The sequence below is a fragment of the Anopheles funestus genome, chromosome 3RL, assembly GCF_943734845.2.
Source record: "Anopheles funestus chromosome 3RL, idAnoFuneDA-416_04, whole genome shotgun sequence".
Lineage (NCBI taxonomy): Eukaryota > Metazoa > Arthropoda > Insecta > Diptera > Culicidae > Anopheles > Anopheles funestus.
This window is the reverse complement of record NC_064599.1, coordinates 4,227,489-4,247,774: the sequence shown is the minus strand read 5'-3', so window position 1 is coordinate 4,247,774 and position 20,286 is coordinate 4,227,489. Positions and strand designations below refer to the sequence as shown.

Below are 20,286 nucleotides of genomic sequence, written 5' to 3'. Positions count from 1 at the left end.
TGCGGGCGTGAAATACGCCAACTCCTCAATAATAATCACAAAGAATTATCATAAATCAAAGTAAAATTATCTTTCTTGCTAATATTAGAAGCTAATTTCCCGCTCTCACTTTCTATCTTAATAATATCACACTTTCTACTAAATGTTGTTTTTCACTCCTACACTGAAGCGTTTCCGTAATCGAATTTTCCCCTTTTTTTCTTCCACACGTGAAGCGTTTTAGCTGTCAATTCGTGCTGTCAATTTTCTAACAAACGCTTCGTTGCTCGGCGTGTGACCGCGGCTTCAGAGGCTAAAAAAAGCCAACTCAGGAAAATATCGACAGAAACGCGATTTCACGACCAAATAATATCGAAAACTAGTGCTTTTTTCTCACCCTGCCGTTCGGTTCTTATTCATAGACGCGTGTAAGCTGTACTGCTGCCCGTGTAATATGGAGAGCATCATTTTTGTCTCAGAATAGTGCCGTGTGGAAGGAATGCAAAAACTTCCTGCTGTGCTATGTGAAAGCGTGTAGAAGTTACTCCCTGTGTTACTGTAGTAGAACGTTTGTGCACGGTCGAAAGGAAAACCGACCGTGACTAAAGTTGTTGCTATCAGTGTGAATAGTTACAACATTCGGAGGTGTGTGTTTTGTGTGCAAACAGTAAGTAAAACAACAGAGCACGATGGCACCACAACCGCTGGAACAGGGAGGAGCGGTGACGAGCTTCATCCCGACGGGGCAGGAGATGGCACAGAGACAGAATCTGATCCCGTTAGGCCGTTTGATAGATTTCATCATTCAGCGGACGTACCATGAGTTGACGGTTCTTGCCGAACTGTAAGTTTTACATTATTTTAATTTTTTCACATTTTTATCTGACTTCTATCATTCTGCTTCCACTCTTCCACCAGACTGCCCCGTAAAACCGACATGGACCGGAAGATCGAAATTTACAACTTTTCCGCCAGCACGCGGCAGCTGTTCATTCGCCTGCTGGCACTGGTAAAGTGGGCCAACTCAGCCTCCAAGGTGGACAAATCGGCCAAGATAATGGGCTTCCTGGATAAACAGTCGATGCTGTTCATAGACACGGCCGATATGCTATCGCGCGTCGCACGGGAAACGCTCGTACATGCCAGGCTGCCTAATTTTCACATTCCTGCAGCGGTTGAAATCCTTACCACAGGCAGCTACTCTCGTCTACCATCTGTCATTCGGGACCGAATAGTACCGCCGGATCCGATAACGCCAGCGGAAAAACGACAAACACTACAGCGCTTGAACCAGGTCATACAGCATCGTCTGGTAACGGGCAGTTTGCTGCCACAGTTGCGCAAATTTCGCATCGAAAACGGACGCGTCACGTTCAAGGTGGATCACGAGTTTGAGGTGTCGTTGACGGTGATGGGTGATGCACCGACCGTACCCTGGCGATTGCTGGACATTGATTTCTTGGTCGAAGACAAGGAGACAGGCGATGGCAAAGCGTTGGTGCATCCGTTACAGGTAAACTACATTCATCAGCTAATTCAGGGTCGCATTGTGGACTGTACGGATGCCCTTGCGGAAGTGTACACCTGTCTGCACTACTTCTGCCAATCGCTGCAGCTGGAGGTACTTTACACACAAACACTCCGTCTGATCCGCGATCGGCTTGATGATCACATCCACGTGGACGAATATGTCGTGGGATCGCGGCTGACCGTTTCTTACTGGCGTGAGCTCACAAACAAGGATCCCAAATCGGAACTAGGCTATCGGCTCACCATCCAAACGGATCCGAACGATGCAGCGAAACAGCTTGCCATCCTGCACGTACCGTCGATCGGTAACAAGGAAGCTGACATTGCCGATCGTGCCGTCCGCTCGGACTTGCTGTCCATGGAACGATTGCTCGTGCACACGGTATACGTGCGATCACTTGCGCGCCTTAACGACGTGAAAACCGAACTGCAGCTGTTCCTTAAGGACGTTGAGTATCACATCCAAGGTACACCAGCCATGCTGACCGTACCGGTGCTTAACCCATGCCTACGGGCGGAACACATCTACATTACGGTGGATACGCACACGGGCATGTTACGGTGCCACGTACCGAAGCATCTCGACTGTCCGATTATGCCCGAAATGCAGCACGCCCTCAACAACGACTGGTCGAAGCTGCAGCATCTGATATCGGAATTGCGCTACTGGATCACGCAACGAAGGTGTGAGAAAACGTTGCAACATTTGCCGGCAGCAACACAAGACCGTTTGCCGCTAATCTATCCTCAAAACCATCCGATCGCTCGTATGGGACCGCATAAGGTGTTTATTCAACTGTACCGGCATGCCAACGTCATTTTGGTGAGTGATAAAACGAAGGCGGTGACTGTCAAGGAACTTTATTTATTAACATTTCACAAATTTTCCCTCCCTTTACAGATCGTTGAGCTAAAGGAAAAGAAAACGTGCCCCAACGAAATGACCTACACATTCTACTTGGTGCTGGTAAAACCATCCTCTGTCGAAGAGGGACAGTCGCAGGATACAGCTTCCGCCGGGCAAACAAACGCACCATCCGGCTCAGCAGGACACCCATCAAGCAACGAAACGACAACCGCCGCAATGCCGAAAATGTACCTTCGCGTGCTTTCGATGATTGAGTTCGATACGTTCGTGGCAACTCATGGACCGGGCACGTACATTGATGATCCGAGCACGACATGCACCAGCACGAAGCGAAAGATATCGCCCCTGGATAGTGCACTGTCCAGCATGGGACCACCACTAAAGCAGCAGAAAACCATCTATCCGGCCTACTTCATTCCCGAGCTGGCCCATGTAGTGGCGATGTGTGACGAGAAGCTACCGTTTGTTACGCTTGCCAAGGAGTTTACCATGCGGAAGATACCGCACGGTGGCCTGCAAGTGGAAGCGAATGCAACGTCACTCGTGCTGAAACTTTTAACACTACCACAACCGAAGCCACCACAGGTGCCGCCTTCTGCTCAGCAACAGCAGCAGCAGCAGCAACAACAGCAACAGCAACAATCTGGCCAATCAGGATCCGATGCTAAAGCGGCTGCTGCAGCAGCAGCGAACGAACCAAAAACCGTACATGTACCACCGATCGATAAGCAGGTGTGGAATGCACTGCTCAAACGTTTGCTCTCTGTATCGGTACGGGCTCAGGTAAACAAAAGCAATCAAACACGTCTATGGACGATGGAGCTCGTTTTTTACGGTTCGCCACTGCCGAGCCTGCACCACAAGGAGCAGGGCATGCGACGGGCCGTTTATCTTCAGTACGAAATGCAACCCGTCGAATCGGTCTCGAAGGTGGTCGATCAACTGTTGAGCGATTGGTCCAAGATTGTGTACCTTTACACGCTGGTGCACGAGTTCCGCGAGCAGTTTAACAACGAAAAATACAACCTACAGAGCATGGTGACGATCAAATCGTACAGCTACACCAATCTGCTGCTCGCTTACGGCCCGAACAAGGACGTGAGCGTGAACATCTGCTGGGATACGGAGGCGAAAGAGTTTCGGCTCGTCTTTACCGGTGGCAACAGTGCCATCAATGCTCATTCGATGATGCGCGATCAGCTGCAGGCGCATCTGAACCACAACTATAGCCTGGCGCAGATCGTGCACATGCTGCACGAAACGTACCAACCGCTTAGCTCGATCGCAAAACTGCCGATCATACCGCATCTGGCGATATTACAGTCGCCCAAAATCCCGGTCCTGTCCTTCTGCATCATCCCCCAGTCGCCGACACTGTTGCGCATCTCGTTCCAGGGCGTTTACTGTCTGGAGGTACGGTTCCGAGGTGGTGGTCTGTGCACTATACGGGACGGTGCATATAGTCGGTTCGATCGGAGCCACGTCGTGGAAGAGTTCACACCGACGCAGGGTTTGAAAGGATTCCTGTCCAAGTACGTGGACGAAACGGCCGTGTTCCGGCGACGTTCCCAGTCCGAGGATGACAACCCACCGTCGCCGGTAACGTTGGAGGATCCATCGGGACATGGCGGTGCAGGGGGTGGTACCGGCGGAGGTAATAATGGTGGCGCTGGTGGTGGCGGTGGTACGGGGGGTGGTTCAAACACGTTCCTCAGCGGAGGCGCTGGTATGAGAGGGCCACAGAGTCCGCGTGACCCAGGTCTCCGGTTTGCGGCGCCTCTAACACCGCCCACCAGCTCCAACCCGCACACACCGGCCAGTCCACACCCGATTGGTGGTGGAGGCGGTGCAGGTGGTGCCGGTGGTGGAGGTGCTGGTGGTACGGGGGGTCAGGGTGGGCAGCAACAAGGTCATATGAGTAATTTCAACATGACTTCACCGCCAGCCTCTCACATGCCGCATCCGTCGCCGAGCGGAGGTCTTATGCCATCGTCCCCACTGAATGCACAACCAAGCCCGATGGCGGCACATTCGCCCGGTCCGAGCAGCTTGCCGTACATGCAGAGCCACACCGACGGCAGTCCATTTGCAGCACTTTCCCCGGCTGCATCGAACTGGCCCGGGTCTCCGGGGATGCCTCGACCATCGCCACGACCTGGTCAAAGTCCGGAACATAAAGTACAAAGTGCGTATTTCTTTTTTTTTTAGGGGAGCGGCAATTCCTACTGCTTGTTGCTTGTAATTGTGTTAATATGTTTGCATTTGCTTTTAGCGTCCCATCATTACACGTCGCGCGTTCTACCGGCACGCTCGTGGGCCGGTGCGATACCGACCACATTGACCTACGAGGCACTCGATACGCTCTGTCGAGCAACGTCCCATCCGCAGAAGGAAGTTCCCGGTCCGGAGTTGAGTCCGCTCGAGCGTTTTCTCGGTTCGGTGTTTATGCGCCGGCAGCTACAGCGTATCATCCACCAGGAGGAGAGCGTAAGTAACAAATGGCATCATGTTTGTTTCGTTTTTGTGCGTCTAATATCAATTCTAATTTGCAGCTGATGGCGATAACCTCGAACGAACCGGGTGTTGTGGTGTTTAAGGCAGATTGTCTGCAATACCAAGTCTTCCTCAACCCGAACCACATGCAATCGCTACACCTGAAGGTGGACCAGCTACCGATGGGACCGATGATGGACGGAAAGCCTCCGTACCAGTGGGCCGCCCAAGATCTGCAGATCCTGGAACAGTTCTTCGATCAGCGTGTAGCAGCACCACCCTATCGTCCGGCAGTCATGACCAGCTTCACGCGCATGCTTAACCTACCGGCTAAGGTGTTGAAAGACTTCATCCAGATAATGCGCCTAGATTTGATGCCGGAGCTGGTGCAGGGCAACAAATGGAACGTACAGTTCGTACTGCGCGTACCACCGTCGGCCACACCGATCGTACCCGTCGGCACCACGACGATCCTGTCCCACAGGCAGAAGATACTGTTCTTCATACAAATTACGCGCGTACCGTATATGCCCAACATGGAATGGAAGGATGCGGTAACGATGCTGCTCCCGATGGTGTACGACATGAATATGAACCACACGACACTAGCCGAACGGCGTGAACCGATGCCACCGCAGCTAAACAGTGCCGTCAGTGCGCATTTGCGCCGTTTCTCCGAATGCTCCGTACTGCTGCCCGATGAGTGTTCCCTGTTTCCGGCCGTACACGATTTGCTGCTAACGCTGACACTTCCCAACGAACCGCCGGCACCGGGACAAATGCAGATGCAGGTAAGTGTTGGAACGTCTCGATGAATATGGACGATTGCTATACAGTTTGTCGTTTCCATCCCCTAGATGGGTGGCGTAATGCAACCTGGAGGTGGACCGGGTGGTCCTGGAGGTCCAGGTGGACCAATGGGTGGACAGATAGGAGGTCCCTCGCCGCAGGTGGTACCGCAGGTTGGTTCTAGCCCGGGTCCAATGATGCATTCGCCGATGCAACAGATGGGCGGTGGTGGACAACAACCCGGTGGTTACGGTGGAATGGTTGGAGGTCCTGGGGGTGGTCCACAATCCGGCGGTCCTGGCGGTGGTGGTCCCGGAGGACCAAACTAAACCGACGTGTATAAACAGGGGTAGTGTGTGTGTGTGTGTGCAAACCAATCAAACTACAAAGCAGCGGGAAGCAAAACAACCTGCACTCTTATTTAATTACCATAATTCGAAAATATAACAAAATATTTGCAAACCAAAAATGCGTGTAATTGAATGCTCAATGTTTCGTTGTTACCAATCCGTACGGTTTATTAAACATAATGGTAGCTTAGAACACTCGCGAAAGTACGCGCAGTCCTATTTTACATCTTATTTTGCATGCGAAAATTGTTTCGTCCAATCGGCACGACACTATCCCATCGTTAAACCGCCCGATTTTTGTATCCTATTGATCTTTTTCCCCTGTCTCGTTTTATTACAAAGATAATATATATTACCCGCGGGTTCTCACATACACACTACTCTCCACGAGAGAATATCGTCTATTTTAGCGACTTGAATTGTCCCTGTCTTGCGTTTTTTTGTTTGTTTATCACCGGTATTAATGTTAATATTTTTACAATGTCACCGATAAGGACGAAAGCCGTTAGGGATATGCAATTGTGCCCTTACTATCTAACCGATTATCACCTGCATTGGAAGAATGCGCGTAATCACTATGGGGAGTTTTTTTCTGTCGCTAAAAGAAGCAAACTCATTCCTCAGGTGTATGGTGCTGATGGTGTACTGTACATTATCTAACGCGCTGATAAAGAAAAAGGAAGGTAGTGTTAAACACGTGAAAGCTATAAATTTATGTGGTGAACAGTTTGTGTGTAAAGAAAATTTCCAGCTCTTCCAACAGTATCTTTGGCTCGTGATATCGCATTTTGACGGTGGTTTAAATTTGGGTGCGTTTTGTTTTGTTTCTTGTTTCCGCTAATGTCCGCTATCCGGTATCCCTGTAAGTCCTGCATTTTATTTCCCCATTTGTGAAGTGTTTTCTTTTAAAAGATATAAAGGTCGAAGCGAGACGCTCTAATGCTTAATGCTTAATCCTCAGCTGTTCCATGCTCGGGCGCCATTTCTTCCGTTATGGCAATCGGTGCCATCGTTTGTTCCACATCACTTAGCGGGGCCGTCATCAGGACAGAGTAGCGAATCTTCTTCGTCTTGAAGTACGAGTATGAATTGTCGAACAGTACGTGATCTGGAAGTAGGGGGCAAAAAAAGAGAAAAATTATTCCCAATTGGCCTTGGTTGAATCATAAAAGACATAAAACGCGATTGTACTTACATGTACAGCCCGGTTGGCAGGTGATAAATCCCGACTCGTCGATCTGATGGGAGGACACCCGTTTCAGTGGCACCTCGATGACCGATTCTTCCGTCTTTTTGTTTACGCACTTGACGCCAAACTTGATGTCGTGATCGAACGTACGGAATTCCCACCTGGAAGGAGTGATGTGTTAATTGGCACCGTTAAACAACTCTCACCGATTTGTTTGAGGTTTGTATGTGTTTCATGCCAAAAAAAAAGCCAAATGTTATAAGCAAATGTTTAACACTAAATATTGTCCTTATCGGCTTTTAACTTTATGGCTCTATGTATATCATACGATACTGGCAATGGGCGTGGAGATATTGGTGACTTGTTACTCACTTCAAGAAACAGCCAGCATCCTCACAATCGAACGTCATCTTCAGCTTACTACCCTTCCGAATTTCCGTCTCCGTGAACGTCAGATTGTTGTTGAAGCTGTCCTCCTTCGAGGTGTACAGCTCCTTCGGTACCTTGCCACCCCAGCAAATCTTTTTCTCACACTTCGGATTACCGTCCGGATCGGTTTGAGTGCCACCGAAGTATGCCGGGATTTGATCCGCATCACAACGCTCCAGAATCGATGGCAACCACTTGTTCCGGTCCGGCTTGTAGATCCGGATCTTATCGATCGTGTACTCGCCCAGGAACTTCTTCACCATGTTGTACGCGAACGCAAACACCTTCGGCGTGTTGATGATATAGCAACACTTCAGTATTTCCGGATAGTTTGCCTCGTACATCTTGATCAGCGAGATGACGACCTCACTCGCCGGGCGCCAGATGTACTGCTTCAGGTTAAAGTTATCCATATCGAACACCACCACAAACTGTCGGCTGTTTGGGTTATTTGTCTTCTGGCTCTGCTCGTACGCTAGCTGCATGTAGCCCTCGAGTGCCTGCATCGTCATACGGATGATATCGGCCCGGGACACACTGTGCAGCAATCCCCAGATGTCAAATCCAGCAAAGGGAATGATGATGATCGGTGAACCTTCCTTATCGTAGCCCGACACACCGTGCGGACTGTAGTCGAGCAGGATCTGGGGCGTGGGCCACTTGGCGATCTCATCTGTATTCCAGCGTTCCCGGAACTTCATCGAGTCGCGCAGCATCTTTTCTGCCGCTTCCGGATTCCAGTTGCGTGCTGGAATGTGATACAATGAGATGTTACAGATAAAGCTTTTTAGAAGAACTGAAACTAAATTAATTTTAACTATTTTAATATCGACACATCAGCTCATATTGTGGTTCTACTTTCAATAAGAAAATTGCCACTTTGCATTGCAGCATTAGCTGTTACTTAATCGACACAAACAAAAAAGGAAATCAGCATCCGGTCCCTAATGACTCTAAAAATTTAGATCGGTGAAAAAACGCACCACTAGTTAACTTTTCATTCTGGCCGCATTTTAGCATGACTGTAGCCTGTGGCCTTCCGAAAGGCGGCGGCTATTATATCATTCATCATCAAGACAGTCTTTTTTCGCTGTTTTGTGTGCAAAAACAGAAAGCTCACAGGGGAGAAGAGAGAAAAAAGCGCCAATTATAGTTCTAAGGTCACTCGCACGTGCCACAAGTGCTGTGGGTTTTTTTTAAGTTGTGGTTGACAGTGAAGAGACCAAGCTGTAGTGGGAATCCACCCGCGCAATGGCGCATAAATACCGGCATGCGCGGACACCCAAGAGACCTAAGAGGTACGAGTCATTTAAAATATTTACTTCTTCACGCAAAGCCACTAATTACTAACAATCAAGCGTAAGACACCCCCCTATTGAACCGGTTCAGGCAGTTAAGTATGCGACCTAATGCGACCGATCGCCGGTTACACATGCCCGTGATCATCAGTAGAAACGCTCAACATAGAGAGTAGACGTCGGTATCGCTTACCTCGCAGCCAGCGCAGCAGATAGTAATCATCGTGCTCCGGTTTCAGTATGTCAACCACCTGCCGACGAAACTGTAACGAAAAGGAGAGAAGAACGTCAGTAGGTGAGAAAGATATCGATCGTGCTGATGCTGCAATCACCGTACAAGGGTAGAACTGGAATCAATCAAACCACACAACTTTTCTTCACAGACGAATAGAATTCAAAACAACTCGAATGGACCAAAATAGGGCCAAACTAGAAGGTTTGCTCTGGGCACGATCAGGGTTGAGGACATCTGAGCTGCCTTTTCCCGTCACCCACATAGCGTGGAGACGCCAACCTTCAACTCACAATCATACCTTATACCCATCGCATATTTGGTTCAATATCACGAGTAAGATCATTAGGACACGAACTATTTGGACCTTCGTCGTGGTGGCACTGCACTGTTCTGTCTCATGTTGATGACCCTCGATGACGGTCAGAGTCGTCATGTCACAGTCGTCCGGCATGCCGTGTACTCTCAACTTACTTCTGGTTCAAATGTTATCTTTTTTTTATCTGAATTTCCCACTAAAAGCCTATGTCCAAACATACCACTGAAGAAAACGCTTTTTTGCACGCTTTACACGATGTGTCACAACAGAAGGTTGACAGTTAAAAAATGCCAAATGTTTCACTTTTATTAATCACAGTGTGCTGTAGTGAAGAGTGAAATGAGAGAGAGAGAGAAAGACACTTTGGTCTCCATCTCCCGTTGACCTCAACCATGGCCTGTCGCCAAGGCAACCCGTTGTATGTCAGATGATGAGCTTGAACTTAAGTGCAGCTGTCATACAACTGTACACAATGTTAGTACACGCCTCGTGTAGTGTTGTGAGTGTGTATAGGTAGTAATTATTTTTTCGTGCTCGATAGCCTTTACAACCTTTTCTCCACGATGAGGTGAGTTCTAAATCACTTGCAGCTAACGTATTTTGCAATGAAGGTGTAGGAGACTTTAATGGGGAGTTTTGATACAATCTCTAGTAGTGTGATGGGAACGTGATTTGAGCTAAGTACAATAGAACTGATTGATAGGCATTCGGGTGGTGGATTGGATCAAGGTACGGATAATTGAAAATGACGGGGTTTTGCTTGTTAATTCTGAGTTTTAACGTTGAAGCATCAATTTTAAATTGTATTATGAATTTTGGTTTCATAGAGGAATGTTTAATCAGAATGAATGCACTTCACCTTTCTTAACTGCATTTGAGGGAAAGGTGTGAAAAATAGCATTTCCTTACTAGACAAACATGCTTCGTTTGCTAAAGTTGCGTATCGGTAGCTAATAGAATAATTATCACACGCTATTGTTGCCTCTCTTTTAAAAGCATCTTGCTAAAATACGCAATACAAAGTGCGAATTTATCGGATCATTTCCTGGTGGATTACGGCTTCTTCCCAGCTTCTTACCAATGCATTGCCATACAGCCATGAATCGTCAGTTTATGACTTCTGTCATGGGGTTAACAAGCGCAGTACATCGTACCGTGCATAACCTCCAAGCAGGAGGTCAAAAACATGACTTTAGCAATGACTTTTGCTAGTCGTTGCGATGTAATTAGCATTGTAATTGAATTTGATTGAATGTTTAACTTCAGTTTGGATATGCAGATTTCTACAGAAGTATTGAAGCATTTTATTTTTAAGTGTTTTTTTAATCAAGCAAAAAACAAGTTACATTTATTCAGATTTTTTTCTTTTTTTTTCTTTTCCGAATCTTCAAAAAAATGAAAGTTCAAATGAAAGTTCCAGATTGTATCCTGTTTATCTTTGTACTCCAACAATCTACTTTCACAAATAAATACCATTTTTGGTGTTTTTCCAAGGGTATCTCAAACTGTTACTTTTCCAAGCAACTTGAAAGTAAACCTTTTCCTAGCCTTCACCATCAGGCTCATTGCGGTAAGGTCAATAAAAAAACAAGCTAACTTATGGCCATTACTTGATTACGCAAGCGCCACAACACCCGGGGGCCGAACGATCTAGCGATCTTCCAACGGTCAACAAACGTTTAACCGAAAATTGATGAGCCGCCATTTCAAGGCAAAGGTCTAATATATGAACAAAGCAATGGATAAACCGATTGCGTTTTGTGATGCTTGCCATGCATCCTGGAGAGTGTCTTCTCCCTCCGTTTATTAAATCAAGCGACATCGAAATGGTTTAACCGGTCAGTGTCAACAATCCAAGTGGTGGCTTTCGATCGTTCCTCGAGTCCACATAGGTAACCGATCAGAAATGCACGGATAGGAACCAGCTGCGGGTGGCATTGGCCTACGCAAGAGACACCTTTCGGCTATTGGGTGCAGGTTCATTACTTTGCCTCAAGAGGTATTCGCGCTCGGTGCGCGCGAAAGAGCACGTGCGTTGCGCAATCAACAATTCACGCTGCCGAACTGACTGCGCAAATGCATTCAAAGCTACCGTGTTTTTGTGTGTGTGTGTGTGTGTGTGTGTGTGTGTGTGTGTGTGTGTGTGTGTGTGTGTGTGTGTGTGTGTGTGTGTGTGTGTGTGTGTGTGTGTCCGTGTTTTTTGGCTGTCAGCAGTTGGCCATCAAATAAAGTAACTTTTTTTTGTTGTTGTACGACAAGATTTACAGCAAAAGAAAGGGGGAAAAACAACAATCGACGTCACAATTATACTTTAATTTGGATTTTACGCATGTTCGAATACAAAGCCGTACCGAGGCGCAAACTACGTGTGTAGAAAGGAAATCAACTTTGAAGGACCTTGGCGGGATCGGATATCGTGCCAAATGAATGTCAATGAAGGGATGACTATCATATGGAATAGAAAAAATAAATCTAATGATGGTTTGTTGAAGTGTTTAAAAAATGATTCTGGAACGAATAAATTTAGCTAAAATTGCGTTCACAATTATCAACAATTTTGCGTACCAATTTTCTCTGCAATTTTTTGCAATATTAGTTCGAGAGCTTGCTTTTAATGCATTTTGTTGAACGCCCTCAATGCACGCCACTTTACAAATTGCAACAGTTTCCATTGCAAAAGAAAAATAATAAAACACACATCTTCTGACTCATCGCATTCGTTAACATTTGTGTTGACTTTCGCAAAAAAAAGTGCGCAAATTACGGCGCCTTCTCGTGCCACAAATGTGCGATCTTTCGTACGCCGTTGAATGCACATTTCGCACTTGGATGAGACTTGGCGGGCGAACGAATTGGGCAAAGGTGTGCCGATGCTGACGTGGAACGTGGTCAGACGCAATTTCCCCTACCGTTAATGCGATTTCACACACACACACACACAAACGGTCGGCCTGATTGAAATGATTCGCTAAACAAATTCGAGCGTGCTGTTTAACAAAACGGTCGGGGAATTTTTTTCTCCCTTTTTTCAAGATGATCAGCATGATCTTGTGCCATTCATCGAAAGATCATGTCGAGTTTCAGTTCGGAAGTGTTGGATGCGTTTGATGGAACATTTCACGAGTTGACGTCAAAGAAAAGGGTCTTTTGTTGGTAACAGTCACATTGAAGTTTTTAGTCGGCACTTCAATGCATACGAACAAAGCTTGAAAGCTTAAGTGCAGTTGCAAGATGGTGCAATGTGCAGATGTGCACACCTCGCACATTAGTAAAGTGTAAGTAAGTAAAAGTAAGTAAAAATCAATAACCTTTTCCGTATTCCACTTGTCATTAGAAGCGAGTGTCCTTCAAGTATTAAAGTAACAAAAGTTTCCATGTTGTGCTTTAAGCAGTTAAGAAAAGATCCTCAATGAAGAAGGAATTTATATTAAAATAAAAGATTTTTGATTTCATATCTACTTCTTTTTCTAACTCATATAAAGACGAACTCATTTCATGGAACTATTTATTAGTTGATCTTTAAATTTTTTCGAACATATTTCTATTACTTTTATAGCTTATTTCTCTTCATTGATAATGATCGAATAAAAAGCAATTGCATATTTTATCGCAAAATTTCGTGCAAATTACTTCAATCACTTCTAACGTTTCCAAATGGAGCATAAAATCATTCAACCATACGGAGGGAAATGTTGAACGAAGCCAAGTGTTCAGTGCACTTTATTGGCATCCAATAATAAAACACTAATAACGTTAGTATGCTATAAAACCCATCATCATACATTAAGCTAACGATAATTTTAAACACCCCCACCATTAGATCAATGTACCGATGAGTCTTTATTACCTTACAAGTTGATAAAGAAAAGGTTGAAATAGGTGCAAAATCATATTTTCTTTTTAAAATTTTCAAACAAAAAGGCATTCAGTTTCAGCATTCAATTCCAGTGACAAATGATCGTTTTTTTTTTGGTTGCTATTTTCTTTTAATGTTGCAGCACCAAAGACATCCTGCAGCGTCACTACATTGATGCACTAACAAAACAAAAAAATGTTATGTCAACACTCACCCGCGCTGCAGTTCGGCTTAAACTGCACTTAATGTCAGTTTACCATCAATCATCGAGGAACGGAGAGAAAGTGTGTGTTTTTTTTGTTGGTACAACAATATTGAATAAACATCGCCATGTTTGCACTTAACACCCAAGACTATAGAGCTATTTTTATTTTCTTTCTTTATGTATTACACAACATTTGCATAAGAATGTAGAAGAAAAAAAAACGTCCTAAAAATAAATATCGCTTAAATTAGCTCCAGCGAAGCTCATCCGGTTTTAGCAGATGTAACTGTCTCCATCACAATTTATGCAGCTAGGGATTTAACTCAGATGGCACTTTTCAAATCCCAAAACTGGATCTAATCAACATCGTGATATAGTGGAAAAAACATTTCTTTGAAAAACCAGTTTATGAGACGGCCCGGTTATTTCGCAACAGTTCGCGACCGTGAACCAAACCAAACCCCAAAACGTGCGGCATTTTGTTACCCCATCCACTGGCAATGCATTTCCCTCTACACCATTCCATAGTACACTGAACTCAATAGCTAATCTCCATCTTGCACTGCACCGTGGCATGGTTGGGAATAATCTTCCCTTGCATCAAAACTCCAAACGCCACGTCCGGAGGGAACTGATCGTGGCACGGGTGTGTGGGAACGAGTTGGAAACGGAAAACTGCACCGAAGGTGAGCAACTTTTTCTAAGCACCATGCCGCGGCCATGTGCCTCATTTTCCTTCCCGCGTATTTTACGTACTTGGAAGCTGCTTGGGAGAAGCATATAAGCCGTTAGCGATCGCGCAACAGCATCCATGCCGCAAGCCGTACACCGTGACCGATTATTGACTCCCAGCATAACACCTGGCCGTACGGTGCATTTGTGTCTGAGTGCACAGCCACAAGAGGGTCCGCATATGGTGAAAAAAAAAGCCGTCACTTTGCATGCCATCCCGTTCGTTGTTTTAGAAAGAGACGTGAGCAACGCTTTGTACGTCAGTGGAAGTTTAACTATATTCACATCTTTTTGCATAAAATAATTATTAAATTAAAACATGCACCATACAAGTTTGACCTACAATTTCCCACTTCGCGAAGTACTTCTTGAAGGTGTTTGTGCACATCCGGCTTCAACGGTTCAAAATTCCCATTAACCATTTTGCATCGAAAACTTCGAAAAAACCCCCTTCCACACATTAGCGTAGCGGCGCTTCGTGTCCGGTATTCCAAGGCTAAGGCATACCGGCCGGGTTTATTCTATCGAGACACTGTCGCGCGTTGAAATCGTTTTGTGTCTGGGCAAGTTGCCCAACAGACCCACCGACAACACCGATAAAGAGCGAGGCCACCGATGTTCACCGACATTTTGGTTCCGATACAGTTGACTAATGTTACTTTTAAGATCATAATATTGAGATGATCTTTTCGGTACTAAACAGAGTTGTATCAGAATGATGAAAAAGATGAAAAAATTGCAACAAAAAATTAAATAAATCATGTTTGTCGCTTAACAGTTCGGTTGAAGTCTTTTGTTAATTTTTAAGCGACGAACCCTACAAATTAGAGGATCGTTTGTTAACAGGCGAATGAAACGTGGCAGAATCTTTAAAAAAAAGCTTTAAGAATAAGATTTTATTCGCCTTTTTAAAACTTTGTTTTAATTTAGTATAAGTTAAACTTTATTCACACTATTTTCTATTAAAGTTAGACCATTGAAAGATGCTAAATTTATTACAAAACAATTAAAATAATACGAAACGAATGGTTTCTTCCTATAATAATACCTTATCAAAGTATTAAGGCTAAAAAAATATACACTAGCTGTATATAATTTAACCGAAATCAAACGATAATTACACTGATGATTCATTTCCTGAATCAATACCACCCACCACCACGGAACAATTTTGTCCCACTGCCACTGTGTAGACTAATTAAACATCTAATGTTGAAATAATTGCCAGCTTTATCAACTAGCCGCTGTTATAATTTAACCCTCAACCGAAGATTCAACGGAACAACTTCTAGAACTTGTCCGCGGGAAGTATTCGCTACCGAAGCTATAAATGAAGTGGAAAAAAACGCCCCGTGCCGTTGGCTTTGATCAGTTAAATAATAATTCCCGCTATTGTCGTCATTCGACGCGTTAAGCCACGCGTTAAAATGGTCCCTTTCCTTTATCGATACAGTTTCTGTCACGAGTTTGGTGAAGGGATAAGGAAAAAGCCCACTATCGTGGATTGTAATAAAACCTACAGAACGGCAATTCTAAACGATGATTGACCAATGCTACAACGAATGTTTTCCTGAATCGATTGAAAACGATCGTTATAGGAGTTTTGCGAATCACACTGCAATGTTAACAGTACGTCAGCGGGTAATTACGCTTCGGAACTGTTTTCTCATCAAAAACAATTGGCCCGAACTGCTTGCTTTGTTTCAAGGGTTCGTCGCTGGCTAGCAAAAGGAAAGACTTCAACCATGATGATGCGTATCTAGCTTTCAAATGTAGACAATTTTATGGTGTATTTTATATTGAAAAAGTTTTAAAAAATAATTAAAAACAATTAGCTCTACCGGATTAATATTGGCCCAAATTATAACATATTTGTGTATAGCTACCGTGTAAAATGAAACAAAAAAAAAATATCTTGCCACCTAAACCCGGCCAACCTATTTCAAGGTTACGGAAACGAACGTGGTGCAGACACAGACACAAACACAGACCGTACCAAATATGAAACGAAAGCAATAAAACAGCTTTATTGTGGCACAAGAAGCGTAGCAAAAATGTATTTAAAAAAAAGTACAAAAAATACTCCGTTTTTTTTTCAAAGGTTCCGTACCATAAACACACAGACATCATAAACATAAGCTCCGAAAAAAAACCCAATCCGTCCGATCTTCTTCCGTTGCACTTCCTTATGCGCCGCTTTGCCATGTTGGTTTAGCTTTTGCCAGCGAATAACTTGGTGAAGGATTTTTCGAATATTTACTAATGACTTACAAGCGTCAGCTGGTAAGAATCAGGTGAAGGAACAGTGCTGTAAAGGAGTAGTATATTTTTCCAAAAAACCTTTACTTTATCCTTGACTCAAAAACAATATAAACAACCAAATCGGACCATTCCAAGGTATTTGGTGGTGGTGGTAGCTTTATTTGGCCATCAAAAAAATAATAATACTTCGTTCTGCCACCAACAAGAGCAAGAACAGTCGAAAAAGTAGCACACGAAACGGAATTGATGGTAGATCGTTGCAAGATCGTTGCAGAATGTGAAGCCAACGGACGGACGCCTTGTAGAACGCGTGCAGGAAACAAGGAAGGATAGAACACGATGTTCAATCGACCGAAAATGATTAATTTGTTTATGTTGATGCTTTGTAACGATTAATAGTTATGAATCCGAGTGAAGGAAATACCTTTTTGCTATGAAAACAATAACAGATTATAAATAAATCATCCTTTATGATCCTGGTAGGAAGTGTATTTCCACCCCTTTCTGATTCGATAAGTTCTATTTTGATAAAATTCCGATTGTATTATCTTTGAAGTCGGTGTGCTGTGGTTGTTAAAAGCTTAAGAGCTTAAGAGATAAAAAACCAAAACTGAAAGTCAGCCACTGATAAAGCCACTGAGATGCGCATGGTCATTGCGTTACTCATGCAATTTAAGTAGAAAAATAAGAAATTAATTTTCCCTTAATATTTATTATGAATTTTATAGCAAAACAAAAACTTAAATAAACAAGCATCCCATCGTGTAATGACTCGAAACTATTATTCGAACAATAATTGCACAGTTTTGCGATTATGCGATTGCTCGTCACATTCCCATCACAACCTACCATCATCAGCAAAAGTCAGTCACGCTCATCATTTTTTCCCATCACCCGTTACAACAATCTAATGATCGACAGATAAATTGTCAACCTCCATGCTTCCTTCCCATCCCCCTCCCCCCCCCAACTGATAAGCGCCATCGATCGATGAAACTCCCCTAAACTCCCCATTCACCATTAGTCCCGGATACGTATCGAATCGACGGGCACCATTAATTTTACACGCTTCAAACATTTGTGAAGAAACAAAACAAAAACAAAAAAACGCCAAACCTCCGTGTATATGTAGTCCGCGACTTGCGCATACCTTCTAGATGCGTAAATTGGGCGTCCACGGTGAAGGGTGGAGGGTTTTTTTTTTGGGGGGAGGGAGGTCGTACTGTACCAGAAAACAGATTTTTAATTGTACGACAGCGATCGCACACGATCGACATGCGCCCGAAACCGGAACACGGTGTCGACCCCCTCGTGTGTGTGTTTGAATATTAAACGCAACGTTGCATGAAATTGTGCACTAAAAAGGTGCAGCAGCACGGTGGCGATGCGTTGGAGCGGCTTTCTCAACACCTTCCATGATGCCGTTTCCCCTGGATTTATGGGCCAACCACCAAACCCCTATCGGAACTGAACTTTCTAACACCAAACCCCCGTTCGATTTTCGTTTGATCGCGCCCATTCTTTTGGGCACAAAAAGGGCGAAACACGAAATAAATTCTTTATCTGACAAAAGTGTCAAAGCACACAAAAAAAATACACAAAACAAACAATTGGATTGATGAAATTGTGCGCAAACAAATAAACAGCTGCCTGTAACACCATATGCGTTGAAGCGCCGTTTGACGAAACGGTAAGAACGAAAACCGTCCGAAAGAAAATAAAATCTTATCTTATCAAACCGGTGTTCGATAAAGGCTTTTGATATTTTCCCCCAATCCATCGTAATAAAAAACACCTACCTTCATCAGCGCAAATCGCTGGTCATCTTCGAGGGAAAGCATTTTCATTGACATTGTGTGTCTGTTGTCAGCAGCAGAAACGGAACCGAACTCAAATGCACTTATTCGTATTGCCTGCACTGTTTAAAGCTGCTTCTTGTTTATGCTGTTGGAAAGATGAAACATTATAACAATAGCACACACACGCACACAAATACACAATCAAGTACAAAGAGATAAAGCAATTCGATCAACGTTTTAACGTCCGTACAATTTTCTCGATCGATCATTAACCTGGCGGCATAATGATTGCGATTACGACTTCGTGCACCGTGTCCTTATCTTATTGTCACTAACTGTTTTTTTTTTCAATTCCTATTCGAGTGCGTATTTATTGCATTTTAGATTTGTGATAAGCGAGAAATCGCTAGCTGATTAAATGTGTCGATGGAATTTTATTTGTAAATAAAAATATACAAAACCTATTTTTCATTTCACTACGAATGCGTTACTTGGCACAATTTTCCTATCAAATCCGTGCATATATTTTTTCACTGAACAATTTCTTGAGCGCGCTCGCAAATTCCCGCATTTTATAAATGCATCTACCCGCACTAGCACATCCTCTGTCATGCAAAGCAAACACGCACTGAATATGCAACACGTTAAATAGCACAACTGCAAAGAAACATTTTCCACACTGCTATCAAAACTAAACACCGTACGAGCTGAAAGCTTCCCACAAACGATTGGTAAGAAAACGGGTGTGGGCACCATCAAAATTCAAAAAACCAGGCGCAAACACACAAAAACCCAACGGGTCCAAACGCTACGAGCTATAAGGGAAAAATGCCGGGCATGTTGGGGCGCGATACGATTCACGCTTCACAAACGCCGGGATCCGCGAAGACGCCAAGACAACACACGCGTGGAAAAATCCGCACAAAAATACACCTTTTTGTTCGTTTTCTTGCTTTAAGCGCCACCCGCCCCGAACAACACTTCGTTCCGCGTGTGCATAAATGAATAAAGTGTAAGTTCACGCCACAACTATTGCAACCCCCGTGTACGACGAACTGTGTTTGTTTCCGTTCCTTTTTTTTTCGTCTGCTTGCCCTGTTTGTCTTTTTAATACACCGGTGCGTAAACTTTGATATGAAGATTTCTATACGCTAGCGCACAAAATACGACACTACTTGCCAAACGATCGGTAATAACGGCAACACCCGTCACAGCGAGCTTCCTCCTTACGTTTGGTACGTTCGGTGGTTCGTTCGAGAATGCGAAGATCCACTAGCGCCAGTAGATTCCGACGATGCGTGTTTCGTGGGGCGCATTTGAAAAACCCTGCAGTAGTATAGGGTACCGTGGGGCACGATTACATGCGTTGGTGAGTATAACAGTGTATCGTATAACTAGTATAACAAAAAAATATCACTCCTCGTTTGTTCAAATTTCATAGTTTGTTTTGTGATAATTGAAAAAAGAATTTCTTGCTTTTGCTTCATTTTTTAAAAATACTTTTTAATGCAGAGAAATGCTTCATAATTTTTAAGCAACAAAATGCATAAAAATTCCACTCTAAACACATCTATTTATTTCTCACACTGTGATAGCATGGATGCTCCACTTGCATCCAATTCTCACTGTAACCACTCTAGCAATTAATTACTGAAAATAAAAAACGAAAAAATATGGTAAATTACATTCCCTAGTTTATTTTACTTAAACGGAGGATGGGGGGGGGGGGGGGGGGGGGGGGGTAAACAAAGGTAGGGCAATTGGTTACTAATGTATTCGTTCTTAAATAGAGAACTTAAGCTTAATTAATATACACGATTAAGATTTTACGTTTCGTTCGATTTTGTTTTGTTTTATCTGTTCTTTGTTTTTATTTCCATTTGTTTCCATTTGTGGTTCCATTTCGCGCTCAACCACAGCACACTTCCCGTGATTTGATCGGCCACAGGCTCATGT

At 44.1% G+C, this 20,286-nt stretch overlaps 2 protein-coding genes across 6 annotated transcripts; one reads left to right on the top strand and one right to left on the bottom strand.

Annotated features, from left to right (window-relative positions):
• The first annotated feature begins 250 nt into the window (after positions 1 to 250).
• Positions 251 to 6,128, top strand: LOC125772112 (mediator of RNA polymerase II transcription subunit 14). 2 transcript variants are annotated; one of them, XM_049443479.1, is made up of 7 exons: positions 252 to 823; positions 898 to 2,332; positions 2,411 to 4,031; positions 4,323 to 4,562; positions 4,650 to 4,864; positions 4,930 to 5,661; positions 5,728 to 6,128. In XM_049443479.1, the coding sequence occupies exons 1-7, from the start codon at positions 669 to 671 to the stop codon at positions 5,986 to 5,988; spliced, it is 4,659 nt and encodes a 1,552-aa protein (XP_049299436.1). In that variant the 5' UTR covers positions 252 to 668; the 3' UTR covers positions 5,989 to 6,128. The 2 variants fall into 2 exon arrangements, with proteins under 2 accessions (XP_049299435.1, XP_049299436.1); XM_049443478.1 differs by having other exon boundaries at positions 251 to 823; positions 2,411 to 4,562.
• Positions 6,129 to 6,151: 23 nt separating this feature from the next.
• Positions 6,152 to 19,623, bottom strand: LOC125772146 (SEC14-like protein 2). Of its 4 annotated transcripts, none has more exons than XM_049443580.1 (6): positions 19,510 to 19,623; positions 18,331 to 18,475; positions 9,119 to 9,188; positions 7,571 to 8,375; positions 7,205 to 7,359; positions 6,152 to 7,117 (listed from the first exon to the last, which is right to left on the bottom strand). In XM_049443580.1, exons 2-6 carry the CDS (start codon positions 18,382 to 18,384, stop codon positions 6,960 to 6,962), a joined length of 1,242 nt encoding a protein of 413 aa, XP_049299537.1. In that variant the 5' UTR covers positions 18,385 to 18,475; positions 19,510 to 19,623; the 3' UTR covers positions 6,152 to 6,959. The 4 variants fall into 4 exon arrangements, with proteins under 4 accessions (XP_049299537.1, XP_049299538.1, XP_049299539.1 ...); XM_049443581.1 differs by having other exon boundaries at positions 19,506 to 19,607; XM_049443582.1 differs by having other exon boundaries at positions 19,561 to 19,583.
• Between the last annotated feature and the right edge of the window lie 663 nt (positions 19,624 to 20,286).

What these genes read in the sequence shown, in the direction of transcription:
- LOC125772112 (XM_049443478.1), top strand. Translation starts at nt 669, where the DNA reads ATGGCACCACAACCGCTGGAACAGGGAGGAGCGGTGACGAGCTTCATC. An exon ending in GGCATGCCAACGTCATTTTG is followed by an intron (nt 2,333 to 2,410) that starts GTGAGTGATAAA and finishes CTCCCTTTACAG; the next exon opens with ATCGTTGAGCTAAAGGAAAA. An exon ending in TCATCCACCAGGAGGAGAGC is followed by an intron (nt 4,865 to 4,929) that starts GTAAGTAACAAA and finishes TCTAATTTGCAG; the next exon opens with CTGATGGCGATAACCTCGAA.
- LOC125772146 (XM_049443579.1), bottom strand. Translation starts at nt 9,611, where the DNA reads ATGCCGGACGACTGTGACATGACGACTCTGACCGTCATCGAGGGTCAT. An exon ending in GATGCTGGCTGTTTCTTGAA is followed by an intron (nt 7,360 to 7,570) that starts GTGAGTAACAAG and finishes CACTCCTTCCAG; the next exon opens with GTGGGAATTCCGTACGTTCG. An exon ending in CTGCCAACCGGGCTGTACAT is followed by an intron (nt 7,118 to 7,204) that starts GTAAGTACAATC and finishes CCCTACTTCCAG; the next exon opens with ATCACGTACTGTTCGACAAT.